General features: G+C 43.3%; 1 protein-coding gene across 1 annotated transcript in view; it reads right to left on the bottom strand.

Moving 5' to 3' along the window:
- The window catches only part of REC8 (REC8 meiotic recombination protein), a 115,318-nt gene that overhangs the window by 23,029 nt on the left and 78,308 nt on the right, over nt 1-13,981 (bottom strand). Inside the window, exons 11-12 of the mRNA XM_088470254.1 lie at nt 12,179-12,249; nt 3,727-3,782 (exon numbers count right to left, since the gene is read on the bottom strand). Of these exons, the coding sequence (XP_088326380.1) occupies nt 3,727-3,782; nt 12,179-12,249 (127 nt within the window). The remainder of the gene's footprint in view (nt 1-3,726; nt 3,783-12,178; nt 12,250-13,981) is intronic.

Genomic DNA, 13,981 nt, shown 5'->3' with positions numbered 1-13,981 from the left:
GTTTTTTTTTTCTTTTTGCTTTAACTGATTCAATTCTATTGTTGATTGTGTAAAGCTGTTTGATATTGGTATTGTTTATCATTTTGCTGCCGGTGACAAGGTTTTGATGTTTATTTTTCTGTTTTTCTTGTTATGATTGACCATCCAAAATAAAGAATTTGAAAAAAAAAAAAGTGTCTCCCCATCCCCACAAAAAAAACAAAAGTACTACCAGCAATAACACTGCTGCCTTAAGCTAAGTAGCACCCAGGAAGATGGGAACCAGGGTAAAAATGTTCATATACAGTTCCCATTCTGATGGCACTACAAGTACATAGTTGTACCTTTCCAACCACCAAAACATGGCTCTTCCTGAAGATAAAAAAAAATTATTGTGCCCACTTAGGGCCTGATTCAGAGATGTACGCTATAGTGATGTTTTTGCAGTTGAGCGATTATCGTCCACATGTGCTTCCATCTAAGTGGCACTGCGCATGCGACATTATCGTAGTCGCTCGCAGCAAGTATTTATTCGCAGTGTGATTGACAGTCAGGCAGTGTTTGGGGGAGGTAACGGGGAGTGTTAGCTATAAATGCAGGCGTGGCTAGGCCGTTATGGGGGCATGTCACATACTGCGTTTACGATCCCGTACGCAAGAAATATGGCTCCGTCATCTCAGTTCCAGCGGCCATTAGAAACGCACGCAAGAGAACCACCTTGTAAGTGTGTCATGGGCCTGTAGCCAGCGTTACTCACTATTCTGAGTTCTGCATAGCGTTCAGGATGCCAAATTCAGACAGATCTTCTGCACCTAGCATGAGGTAGGTGTAAGTGCTGTTGATGATGGCCGCTCTCATGTATGGAAGAGGAGGTGCGTATAGTCACATTAACATTCCATTTACATGTTATTTGCATTCCACTTGCAGCAGGCGGTCAGAGATGCCTTCACATTGTGCACAACTCAGATCAGGGCCTAAGTGACAATCTCCTGCCTAAGGGGTCTATTTACTAAGCAGTGTTAGTGAAAAGTGATAAAGTACCAGCCAATCAGCTCCGAACTGCCATCTCACAGGCTGTGTTTGAAAAATGACAGGAGCTGATTGGGTGGTACCTAATTACTTTTCACTCTGTATCCTAATACTGCTTAGCAAATAGACCCCTAAGGCTCTAAACCACTAGGTTTTTGTTTTGTTTTTTTAAATCAGAAAAATGTTTTGTCAAAATAGACCTATAAACCACTACATGATGTTAATTGATAGTAAATTATATAAACTTCCCTAATAGCTAGAACTTACTCTTCCCAGCCAAATAGACCCAGACATATAATACTGTAGGTTAATAAATGCTCTGTTTATCATTATGAAAAGGAGAAGATAAAAACTATACATATTGTTTGTGGTATACTGAAAAGCTTGCGCTATGGTATACTGTATAATCCATACTTGCCGACATTCAGCTCCCTCCTTCCGGGAAAGGGCTTAATGTCAGCTTACAGCGGGGGGCGTGGCCGCACGACAATGCTGTTGCGGGGACGTGGCCAGGGCGGGCTGGGGGCGTGGCCGTGAGATCGCGTCATCGCTGCTCCGCCCCCTCTTCACAATGCCGAAGTAAACGGCATTGTAAAGTGGGGGCGGGGCCACGATGATGCGATTCAGCGTGAATCGCGTCACCGGGCCCCCCCCGCTGCGGGGGTTTTGCTATTAACTGTACAGGGGGGTAGGGAGGGATGGCAGCTTGCGGGAGGTTTGCCTGCCTTCCCGGGGGCCGGGAGCGGCACCCGATAATCGGGAGGCTCCCGGCCAAATTGGGAGAGTAGGCAAGTCTGGTATAATCTACAACCAGACAAAGCATTCGGAATGAGGGCCTGATTTAGAGCCGCTCGTAAGCGGCCGCTCGTTCACTCCGAGCGATGTTCGCACATCTGCGCATGCGTATGGGATGTAATGCGCATGCGCCAACCAGTCATTGCGGCTCGAAATCGAGCGCTCGCAAAATAGCGAGTGCCTGCTAATTTGAGTGACAGTATGAGGCGTTTGTGGGTGGTAACAGGGGAAGGTGCTTGAAAACGTGGAGTGGTGATCCGAACGCAGGCGTGCCAAAAGGTCAAAACGGGCGTTTTAAGGGTGTGCATAATTAACGTCACTTGGTTGTTTCTTAGCCTGAACTGTTCGCATGATTGTGGTAGGAAAATCCAACCACAAGCACTGCGAGCAGTTCAGACGCCTTTCGATGTACTCGATTAATCAAATAAATAGCGGAGATGACGTAGGATGCTAGCGGCCAGGGGGCGTCTTTACAAAATAGCGAGCGCATGTTTCGTTCGCTTGCTCAGACATAGAGGCGTCAACAGACCGCAAAGAGCGAGCGCTCAATTTAAATAGCCGGCCTTTTTTTCTGAACGAGCGAGCGCAAATAGCGCCCGGCTCTGAATCAGGCCCTGAGTTCCTTGTTTTGCTCCAGTGCATCTAGATTTGTATCAGTAAGCAACTAAGGGCCTTATTCAGAGATGTATGTAAGTCTGTTGGTTTATGTACATTTCCATGGTGGAGCACCTGTGCAGGACCTGTTCTGAGCAAGTCCAGAAAGAGTCCTGTGTGATGGCATTGGTCTGGGTTCCCAGAAACATGGGCGTCATACCAGTTTCCTGGGAGTGCCGATGGTCGCTATGTCGGATCTGTGATGCCAGCTTGAGGCGTCTTTTTCCATCAGACATCTCCTGCATTAGCATATTAGTTGTACGATATTGCACAGTCGGTTCCCTACAGCTGTACCATACTGTACATATCTGAATCAGGCCCTAAATCCCAATACAAAACTGCCTATTTCCTTTATTATATTGTTCTCTAGTCAAACAAAATTGTCCTATTTCATTCAAAATGTATTGTTCATTTGGAAAGTAAAGTAACATGTTGGCTGCATTTTTTAAATTTAATATACATTCATTTGTTATAATACGAGTATATGTGCCAAACTGTTTACTGCCTTATCTTGTGCACTTAAGGTGCCCACACACTAGGCAATATTTTACACGATCAGCCCGATTCCGACACATCGTGTAAAATATGTCCTAATCGTGAGTCTCTACTCACGATTACGATGCCGATGAGCGTACCCGCTGGTCGTACATTGCATCTTCAGATCTTGCCTGCTGCAGGCAAGATCTGAAAATCTTATCACGATGCACTGGAATAGTATAGGATGCACAATAGATCGTGGGTCAATTTGGATAGTTTTTAACACCAAATCGTGCCCAGGATTGCAGGGGGAGAAATCGGACACGACATCGGATCGTGACCTGAATGTCTAGTGTGTGGGCACCTTTAGGATGTGGTAAACGTCAACTTTGAACATGCAGACCTTTGCACCTACCTACAGAAGACCCCATCTTCATGTCGTCACAAATTGGTGTTTATGCCATCGGCCTGCATGTTTGCAATATACCCTTTCTATATACTTTCACGTTGCCGGGGGACAGTAGCTCTGATTAGACCCTTTAAGCATTTAAAGTGGCACATGCGGTGACTGATCCCCTGTTTAATACACATTTCTGCATATCTAAAAACAAAATCACTGCTTTTCAACTGCCACAAGAAGTTTCCAAAAGTTTAATGCAATATACAATACCAGGGCCTGCAACAAATGAAATATGAAAACTAGAACACACATGTAAATGTTCGAAATCTAAAATTATCAAAAGTATATAATATAGTCTAAATAATAATAAAAACAAATAACAAATACAGTACCTGTGGAGAAGGAATTGGGGGAGATGCATGCTGAATAGATTGTATCTCTGAAGAGCCTTCAAAATAGACAGAAGTTTGTATAAAAGGCACATCAGAACAGGAACAGATTATGTATTATGTAAATACTTTAAACTAGAGATGAGCTGTTCAGTTTTACTCTGTTATGTTCAGATCTCAAAAACGACATCATATTGGCGATCCTGCTCGCACGTTTCTTTGGTTAGCCAATATGATAAATTCAAACTAATCCGAACTTACGCTAATTTGGTGAAAAGAACCGAGACAAAAAAAAAAGAGACTGGCCCACTCATCTCTACTTTAAACATCTAACTACCTCAATTATCTACTTTAAACATCTACCTTATTTACACACAAACTATTACATGGCCATCATACAGTTTCTGTAGTACTGTACATATTTATTTGTTACTTAAATTTAGAACATAGGATATATTTAGTTTGTGCCATTATATATAGCTATTGCTCAGCAAACATTAGGACCAGGTGTTTTAATGGCTGGATCACTCCGGAAGCACTGGAACCTATTAATGTGGTTGGAAGATGAATGTACAAACAGGTCAACAGCAGTCATTTTACAACTGCAATTACTAAAATGTCCAATAGTAATCTAATCTATTTTAAAGCTTTGTGTTGTTTTCGCCCATACATGCTGCAAAATTGTCAGAAACATTTACAATCATTGACTGGCAACAGATTGCTGACGTCCAGGTTGGGTGTTAATTGGTCAACCAGGACCAACATTGCAGCTGCTGGCTTACAGATTTTGTTGGCAGCGCATCTGGTTTCCATGGATTCACAATGTGCGTTGGCTGTTTCCCGGGTGTTACGTGTGCCATAATTGCTGGGGACTGGCCTTGTCTCACTCTTCCCACTAGTCCAGCACTGTATAAATAGACATTTATATTGTACGAGTATTTTGATAATGGATCTGCATGCAACTTTATTTGTCAAGAGCCGGTTTCCCATCTTGGTCCGCAAGTGGTCTCTACAGAGACTCCGGTCTCCATCTTAAGGTTGTATAACAATGTCCTTGTAGTAAATAGCAAAATACAAATTGTTTTGGCGCCACAAAGGTGTATTCGAACCTGCGAAGTAGTCTCTGGCGCTGATAAGAACACTTATATAATGTATTTAAAATTACACTAGAGAACCCTTGTAGTAAAGCCTATTCAATTCCTGGCAGCCCCCTCCACTTTATCCATCGGTATTATCCACTCTGAGAGCATTTCATTTGATGTTATTCATTATCTCAACTATCCATTTATACTGGGGAACCCATGATCATCAAAACACATCCCCTTTTTTACTTATCCTGCCAAACTGATTGTGTCAGGTTGCCAATCAGAGTAGTTTTTGAATCTGTTAAAGGTATACCTGAACCTTAGCTGGATTTCTCTGATGTCTTCAGCAAGAAGTCTGCTTTTAATCTCATTCTAGTGGCTAAGTTATCTAAAGGAAGTCTCTATTCCATGTCTCCTCCTGAACTCAAATTGATTAATATATTCATGAGAATCAGGAGAAATGTTTTTAATATTATAATTAATATATACAATGCATAACAGTGAGTACAAAGTCCTCAATGCTGCTGCCCAGTTCATATTCCTCTCCAAACGCACTACATCTTCCTCCCTTCTACTACAAGCCCTACACTTGCTCCCATTCCAGTTCAGAACCAATTCAAACCTCTTACACTCACTTACAAAGCCCTCACCCAATTATCTCCCAATTACATCTCTGATTTACTTTATATCTCCCATCACACTATCGCCCACCCAGTTCGCTCCACAATTGAATGCTGCCTCTCCTCCCAACTGATTACTTCCTCCCTCCCTGCCTCCAAGATTTTGCCTTTGCTGCTCTCCAACTCTGGAATTCGCTCCCTATCAGGCTCTCCACCTTTCTACAAAACGTCAAATGGACTTTTAAGACCCACTTCTTTATCAAAGCCTTCCAGCTCTCATCCTAACCCACTGCTCTATGCTCCTTACTCACTGTCTCTCCCCTCTGAGTCATAACTGTATGTCTGCCCCTCTCCTTTAGACTGTAAAAAGAGACTGGCCCTCTCCCTTCATGTGCATTTCCTTCCCTCAATTATTACTGATGGTGGTCACCTACTTTGCTAGTTAGTTCTGGAACTCTTTGATAAATTGATAGGGGCATTAGTGGCCTCCAATATTGACTTGCGAGGAACTTATCATTTAATTTGTATTTGAGAGGCAGATGAACGGATGATGGCAATCATCACTGATAATGGCCATTATGAGTATTTGGTAATGCCATTTGGGCTTAGTAATGCTCCGACAGTCTTCCAAGACTTAGTAATTTATGTCCTCAGAGAATTTCTAGGGAAGTTTGTGATTCTGCATTTGGACAATATCCTCTGATGTCTGATGGGGTGCAATCTTGTCTCAAGTTAAGATTTCCGATAATAGATCCGCATGCCTTTTCCTTGAGGAATTTTTCTGCCACTGAAATAAATTATGATGTGGGAAATGGAGAGCTCTTAATTATTAAGTGGGCATTTGAAGAGTAGAGACACTGGTTAGAGGTGGTAGACAATATCACAGCCTTCACTGATCATAAAAACCTCCTGTACATTGACTCTGCAAAAAAATTAAGTCTCAGACAATCTAGTTGAACCGTTTTTCTTTAGATTCAATTTCACAATCCCTTTCAGGCCTGTTTTAAACATTCAAAGGCTATGCATTTTTAAAGAGTTTTACTCAGCAACATGTGGAACCTCATTCTTCTACTTCCATATTTTAGCCCTGAGAAGACTATGCTGTCCCTAAGTCCTACTCACAATTATACCAGACTAACTACTCCCCAATGTTCCAGTCATTAGCAAATTACTTAATGAAATGTATATCTTGTGGTTTGGTAGAATGCAATAAAAATGAACCTCCTTCCTCGACTATTGTACTTGTTCAAGGTGGGGGCCACATTCTTCCAATATTCTTCCAATACTCCAATCATATTATCAAGCAGCACAACTTAATCATATAATTTCTTGGCACTCAGAAGCAGGTAGCAAAAGGTTGGTGAACCTTGAAAACTCTATGCTCCAGGATGGTGGGGTTGACCGGGATTCTTTGGCTAACTAAATCACTCGGACCAGCCTCTGCAATCCAGACTGTCCTCTTCACTCTAGCGGCGTGGGACAGACTTCAAGCGTCTCATGACCTGGCTCCTCATTCTTCCCCTATTTTGCCCTGTATGGAACCATCCTTTATTCCCTCCATGATGTAGCGCCACCAGTACCTACTGATTGTTAGCTTTGTTAACGCTCTGCTTCCTTCTTGTGCTTTACGAAGGCTATCCCCGTTTGAACAGCTATGCATATACTGTACTCTATAGGATATAAAGGTAACATATCTGTATTACATCAATCCGTGTTGACCCCGACTTCTCCTGACCGGAAACCTCACAAGCTAGTGTGAGAGGCCAATCTCTCTGCCTCCATTGATGACAAGGAATGGCCTACAATTATGTCCAAAATTGCAAAGGCTTTCATTGGTGTGGCCATCAGGGAAACAAGTTACAATGTTTATACTAGATAGTACTTAGTGCCGTCTAAACTTCACACGCTATTTCCATCTATGTCAAGTTCCTGCTGGAAACTTTGTGGTGAGGAGGGTACATTTCACCATACATGGTGATCCTGTCCCGTTATTAACTCTTACTGGGATCAAGTGTAAGACCTAATATTGCCTGTCACTGGGTCTGTCCATAACACGAGATGTCTCCATAGAGCTTCAATGTGCCCCAGTTCAGACTGCTAGTAAATTTCAAGATAAACTAATAATCCATATGTGTAACACTGCAAAATCCCTGATAGCCAAAAACTGGAAATCTCCAGTAGCACCTTCCTTAGCAGCCCTCCACACCCAGGTTCATTTTGTGGCACTTATGAAATACATTTTGAGTTTAGAAAATGACACTGTGGAAACCTTTCACAAACTTAGATCCCCATATGAACAGTTTCAATCTTCAACTCTTCAGTTTCTGCTAACCTCCTTTTTTTCCTCCTATCTCCCTTTCCCTCTGTATTTTGCATTAGCATTTCTGTTTTACTTCATCCTCCCTCCCCTCCACACAGTATTTAGCAACTTATGTACTTATAGGGCACGATTCTATTCTATGCGATGTGAATAGCGCCGAGAGATAGCTCCCGGAGCTATTCAATTGTGCACAGTGTTTAGTCGGAGAATGCCTGTTCTTGCGACTAAACACCATGTTTAAGGCGCGATAACGGGCATTCCCCGACCTAAATTCCCGGTGCGATGTTGTTTTCCCGGCGCTAAGGGCAGAAAACAGCCTCACGCCGGGACTTTTGTCGGATTTCTGCTCTCATCCCCGGGGGATGCGAGAAGAAAGCCTAGTCGGACTTGGCAGCGTGGTGTATTTAATAGCTCCGGGAGCTCACTCCCTGCGCTATTCACATCGCATAGAATAGAATCGTGCCCTAAGTTCCTCTTCTGTTTATTCATTTTGAATGGTAAATGATGGGCCTTCGATTTGGCCTCTAGGTAGTTTGTTCTTGCCATATGGGTTCTTATGATTTTTTTATTTATTATTTATTACCTTTTCCGAATACCATTTTTGTTATGTTTTACTGTACAGGTATTGTAATTAGTAATTTAATTGTGGATATGCTCAGTGAAAACAAAATAATAAACATTTGGCCTGATTCATTACCGTTCACAACTGCGATTACGCACACAATGGGGCGACTGTTGTGTAATGCGCATGTGCATGCATTGCAGTGTGCGAAGGCTCCACTATGATCACGACAGCGATCGCAGTGACTACGTAGACCCATCGCAGAGTGATGGACAGGAAGTGAGTGTTTGGAGGTGGTGATGGGATTGTCGGCGAAAGGCAGGCGTGCCAGTGCGTTTGAACGACGTTACAGGGGCGTGCATAAATTAGTCATTGCGATGCCATGCGCAGCTTGGGCTTTCACTGTGTGCAATGAGATTAGCAATTTCTGAGTAAGGTCAGACCTTGTGCAAGTGTGCGTGAGGCTCTGATGGTACTCGATATTACCAATGGTTTTGCAGACTTGCAAAGTATTACAGATGTGTGTAGGGTAAAGTGGGCATCCTTATGTTAGGCTGCGACGGCATTGCAATAGCACTCATTAGCATGTTTTCGCAGTGGGACTGTGTGCGTAATCACAGCTGTGATCGCAATAGCAATCCGTAATGAATCAGGCCCATTGTTTTTAAAAAAAATGTTTTGCTAAAAGTCAAGCCCCAATAGAGACTTCTTCAGAGTTTCTTTTTGTTCCAGTGCAGTTATTTTGATAACTGTCATAACTGTAAAACTTCGAGACATCTGGGAGTCTCTCATACCGTAAGTGCCAAAAGTCCAGCATTTGGACAGCTCGGCCATTACCTATTCCCAATAAGTTGTGGTCCCACATGTTCATGGATTTTATTGTGGAACTACCTCTGTCTAATGGGTGTAACACCACCAGGGTGGTTAAGGACATTTTGAGCAGAATGGCACTCTTAGGGGTCTATGTACTAAGCCTTGGAGAGAGAGAAAGTGGATGGAGATAAAGTGCCAACCAATCAGCTGTCATGTTACAGGCTGTGTTTGAAAAATGACAGTTAGGAGCTGATTGGTTTGCACTTTATTTCCATCCACTTTATCTCTCTCCAAGGCTTAGTACATAAACCCCTTAATCCCTTTGTCTGGTCTTCTTTCTTCCCAAGTATTAGCTAAACTGTTATCCAGCATACAGTATACTAAAGCTACATGGGATACCAACAAATATAGTGACCTACAGATGTTCTCAATTTATTGCCTGCTTCTGAAAAGCATTTTGTTCTATGGGTAATTTCTTTGAGGTTTTCGGGATATCACTCGCAGACTAACGGGCAGATGGAAAACCAAACTTTGGAGTAGTATATAAAATGCTATACATCACATGCCCATAGGAATTGAGTTGATTTGTTTCCATGGGTGGAGTTCGTATACAATAATGCTCTAAACATCTCATATAGATTCTCTCCAGTTGTGTATGTATACCATCCATAGGCTTGCTCCTTTACAGGCAGAATCCTTTGAATTAAAGAAAACTGATGCCGGCTTAAAATACCCTTGAAGAAGACTTATACTTATTGCAGGCAGCAAAGTCAGTAAAAAATAAATTGACATGCACAGGAAACTTGGTAGCTTCAAGATGGGAGACAGAGTCTGGTTTCTATCCTGAACATTAAACTTAAAACAGCCTTCTGTGAAATTCTGACCTATGTACATTGTTCATTTCAAAACTGTCATTAGACTAATTCCCATAAGTTTTCAATTAGATCTGCCAGCTTTTTTTTACGGATTCCAAAACAATTTCATTATTTCATCTTTAAACCTGTATTTTCCTTTACAAAGTTTCAATCCAGGGATCGGTCTTCTCCAACTCCAGTACTTGTCGATGGTCGCACAGAATATGTGGTGTAATGAATTGTGAACTAACAAAGTTCTGGGTCAAGTTCAGTACCCTGTTCATTGGAAGGAGTGTGGACCTGAAGAAAGATCATGGACTTCTGCTAGGCCTCACCCATTGTCTGTTGTACTAGATCTACTATCTTCAGTACATTTACCATTTACCTGTGTCCTGCTCAATCTCTACCAAACACATTCAGGGGTCCCTGGTGAACACCTGACCTTCATTAGACTCTGCCCTGCTAAGTTGTGCCAAATCTGAACTGGTTTCACCACAAACTCATCTCCAGTGTTGAGTATCCTAATATACCATATACTGACTTTCCTGGAAGGTGGATTTCAGAAGTGCTTAAGTGAAAAAATAACTTCCGTGTTAGCCCCATGCAGCCCAATAATAATTTAACAGATTTTGCTGGGATTGGCTTTATGGTGCTTTATTGAACATAATTCTGTCAAATCAGACAGATTCAATTTCAACTTCAGAATTACTGATTAAAATATTGTAATCTGTTCTGTTTTCACTGACATCCCTCTCACAGCGCTTTTCTCTGATAGGAGCAGTGGCGGTTCTAGGGGTGGGCTAACAGGGCAGTCGCCCGGGGTGCCGGCCCCTAGAGGACGCCACTGAGTCCCCAGAAGGTAAAAAATAAATAAATCCCATAATTAAAAAAAAAACAGCGCCGGTCCCCCCGCGTTGCCGGGCGCCCGTTGATATTTGTTATCAGCGGGCACCCGGGTCCCTCCCTGCAAAGGCAACCGAAGCTCACTCCAGAGCTCCGCCTCCTGCATAGAGCACTATGGGAGGGACGTCATGACGTCTCTCCCATAGATCCATGGTAGAGCTGCGGTCAGACCGGACGGCAGCGGACACAAGAGCGGGGCCTAAGGTAAGTATTGTGTTTGTAATTTTTATTTTTCAGAAGGGAGGCATGGGGCCATAACTACTGGGGGCAAGTCTATAAGGGGGCATTACTACTGGGGGCATGTCTATAAGGGGGCATTACTACTGGGGACATGTCTACAGGGGGGCATTACTACTGGGACCATGTCTATAAGGGGCATTACTATTGGGGCATGTCTATAAGGGGGCATTACTACTGGGGGCATGTCTATAAGGGGCATTACTACTGGGGGCATGTCTATAAGGGGCATTACTACTGGGGGCATGTCTATAGGGGGGCATTACTACTGGGGGCATGTCTATAAGGGGGCATTACTACTGGGGGCATGTCTATAAGGGGCATTACTACTGGGGGCATGTCTATAGGGGGGCATTACTACTGGGAGCATGTCTATAAGGAGGCATTTCTACTAGGGGCATGTCTGTAAGGGGGCATTACTACTGGGGGTAAGTCTATAAGGGGACATTACTACTGGGGGCATGTCTATAAGGGAGTATTACTACTGGGGACATGTCTATAAGGGGTCATTCCAACTTTGGGCACTACTATAGGGGGCATTCCTACTGTGGGCACTACTATAGGGGGCATTATTACTGGGGCACTACTAATGTGGGCACTACTACGGTGAGCATTGTACTACTCAGTACTGTGGGCCTTGTGTATAAGGGGCATTAATTTGGGCATTGTGTAAAAGGGGCACCACTGTGTGTCATAACATGAATAAGGGACTAATGTGTGGCGTAATGTTGAATTGGGGATACTGTATTATAAAGGGAATTATTGCATGTGGCATAATGTGCTATACAGGCGCATTACTGCACATGGCAATTATTCGCCACGAGGGGAGAGCTTGTGGGAAGCCCAGTACCTTCATAAGTGCTGGGCACGCCCCACAGAAAGGTTATTTTTTTTTTTTGGGGGGGGGGGGGGCACAACTGCGACCTTTCGCCCTGAGCTCCACAATGTCTAGAACCGGCCCTGGATAGGAGCACCCACACATGACTCCAGTGAGTCACATCTTGCCTATCTGAATGCTCAGGTCCTTTAATAGGACAAATTAATCAACAGAGGAATCTTACCAGGAAAGAAAGCAATTGGTTCTCCTGTTACTTCATCCAGAAGTGCTTCAGCATCAAGCTCTGAAGGGAGACTGCACAGAAAGAGAGACAGCTGAGATGAAACAGAGACTGAACTGCTTCTGCTGAGGAGGTAGCTTGGGGGAATTTGCAAAAGTAAATTAAGGGTCCCACAATGGCTCAAGATACAAGATCTTTTTTTTAATGATTTGTGGTTTTACAAATATTGATTTCAACTAAAATATTTAATGGCCATTAACTGAAGACAAAATCTTTTACATTATCTCCTTCCATATAAGAAGGTGCTGATTGGCCATGATTCTCATTAGACTGCCTGAGTCATTTTTTCCGTTTGTAATTATTATTATTTTTAAATGGGAAGGATGGGGAATTGGGTACCTCATCTGGCCTTATCAGGGCCGGTCCTGGCCTCGGCATAAGTGTGCTTCCTGATGACTGGTCCCTCCGCAGAGATCAGCCACCTTACTAAATGTGCTGCGCCATAGGCTGAATCACTCTTCTCCACTAGGGCCGGGTACACATCAGGGGGTAAATGTAATAGGGTTACTGACTGCGGCGAGTCCCGTGCAAGACTGCCCAAAGTTTTAAAGTAGTAGTTATTTAACAGGCAAAATCAGCCTGGTTTTGCATGTTAGATATGGGTGTCACCGAAGTCAGATCTCCGCACCCCTTAGGTGTTATGGTTAGACAATATATCGTTCTGACGTGGATTGGAACAATATTATAAATATCGCTCAATGTGTACCCTCAGTCGCGTGTACAATGGCATGCAGTTGAATGGGGGATCAAAGGTTATATTGTGCGGTTGTACACTGGATCGTATGGTGTGTATGGCCCCCCGGATATATCTTTCCAACATGGGTCGGCTTGGATACATGTCGTTCTGATGTGTACCCGTCCTAGGTGGAAGTGACCTCCATTGGCAGTGAGCGCAACACTCCTGCCCTTTCCCTTGGCATTGAGTGTACTGCAGTGTCAGTAGTAAGCAGCAGGAAAGTTAATCACGCTGCAGCATGACCGCCGATACCACATTGAACCAGATCAGAGGGTAAGGGAACACTCCCTGATGCTCCTTTCCTCTCAGAGTAGAAAGTGCATAGAGCACGTACTGGAGCAGCACAGAGACCACGATAAGGCATATTGACCAGCCAGGGGAAAAGTTGGAGTGACTTTATGTGAATCAGCTAAGCAGGTATGTAGTGGGGGTTTGGTGAGGCCATTTACATATTATTGGCCCCATTAATACAATGTGTGTGGGGGGTGTCTAATAATGTCGAACAGTTTAGGGCCCCTGTTTACTAATTTAATTTCTGGTCTAGTTGGTGGGAAGGAGACCTAATAATTTTACACGGGTGCATTAAGCATGGGTGCAGGCTGAACATCCATAAATATTCCACCATGATACAGCTTGCTAAGTGTGATGTTATGACATATGTTGTGGCAGAGCATAGCTTCTGGGGGTCATCCCAGCATGCCTACTATCTGCACTGTTCAGGGAGGATGAAAAATCTTGAAATGCGCACATCACATGTAATCAAGCCTCCTATCATTGCAGCACCATGTCTTACAGTTTTCTATTTTGCACCTAAACTGCTGCTTAGTTTAGCCTCATGTACTAATCACGAGAGTGAGAGGAAATAGGAACTGTTTTTAGTCTCATGTGTTACATTTGTGTTTATGAAGTTTTTATTACATTGCCCAGAATGCACCTAGAAGAATGATTCTCTGCCAAAGTGCAACGTAAACATGCAAAATGGGTCCCCTTAATACAGGGTTGGGCAATAA

The sequence above is a fragment of the Taudactylus pleione genome, unplaced genomic scaffold, assembly GCF_031769625.1.
Source record: "Taudactylus pleione unplaced genomic scaffold, aTauple2 ptg000095l, whole genome shotgun sequence".
NCBI lineage: Eukaryota > Metazoa > Chordata > Amphibia > Anura > Myobatrachidae > Taudactylus > Taudactylus pleione.
Note: the sequence above shows the minus strand (reverse complement) of the source record. Positions and strands in the feature narration are given on the sequence as shown.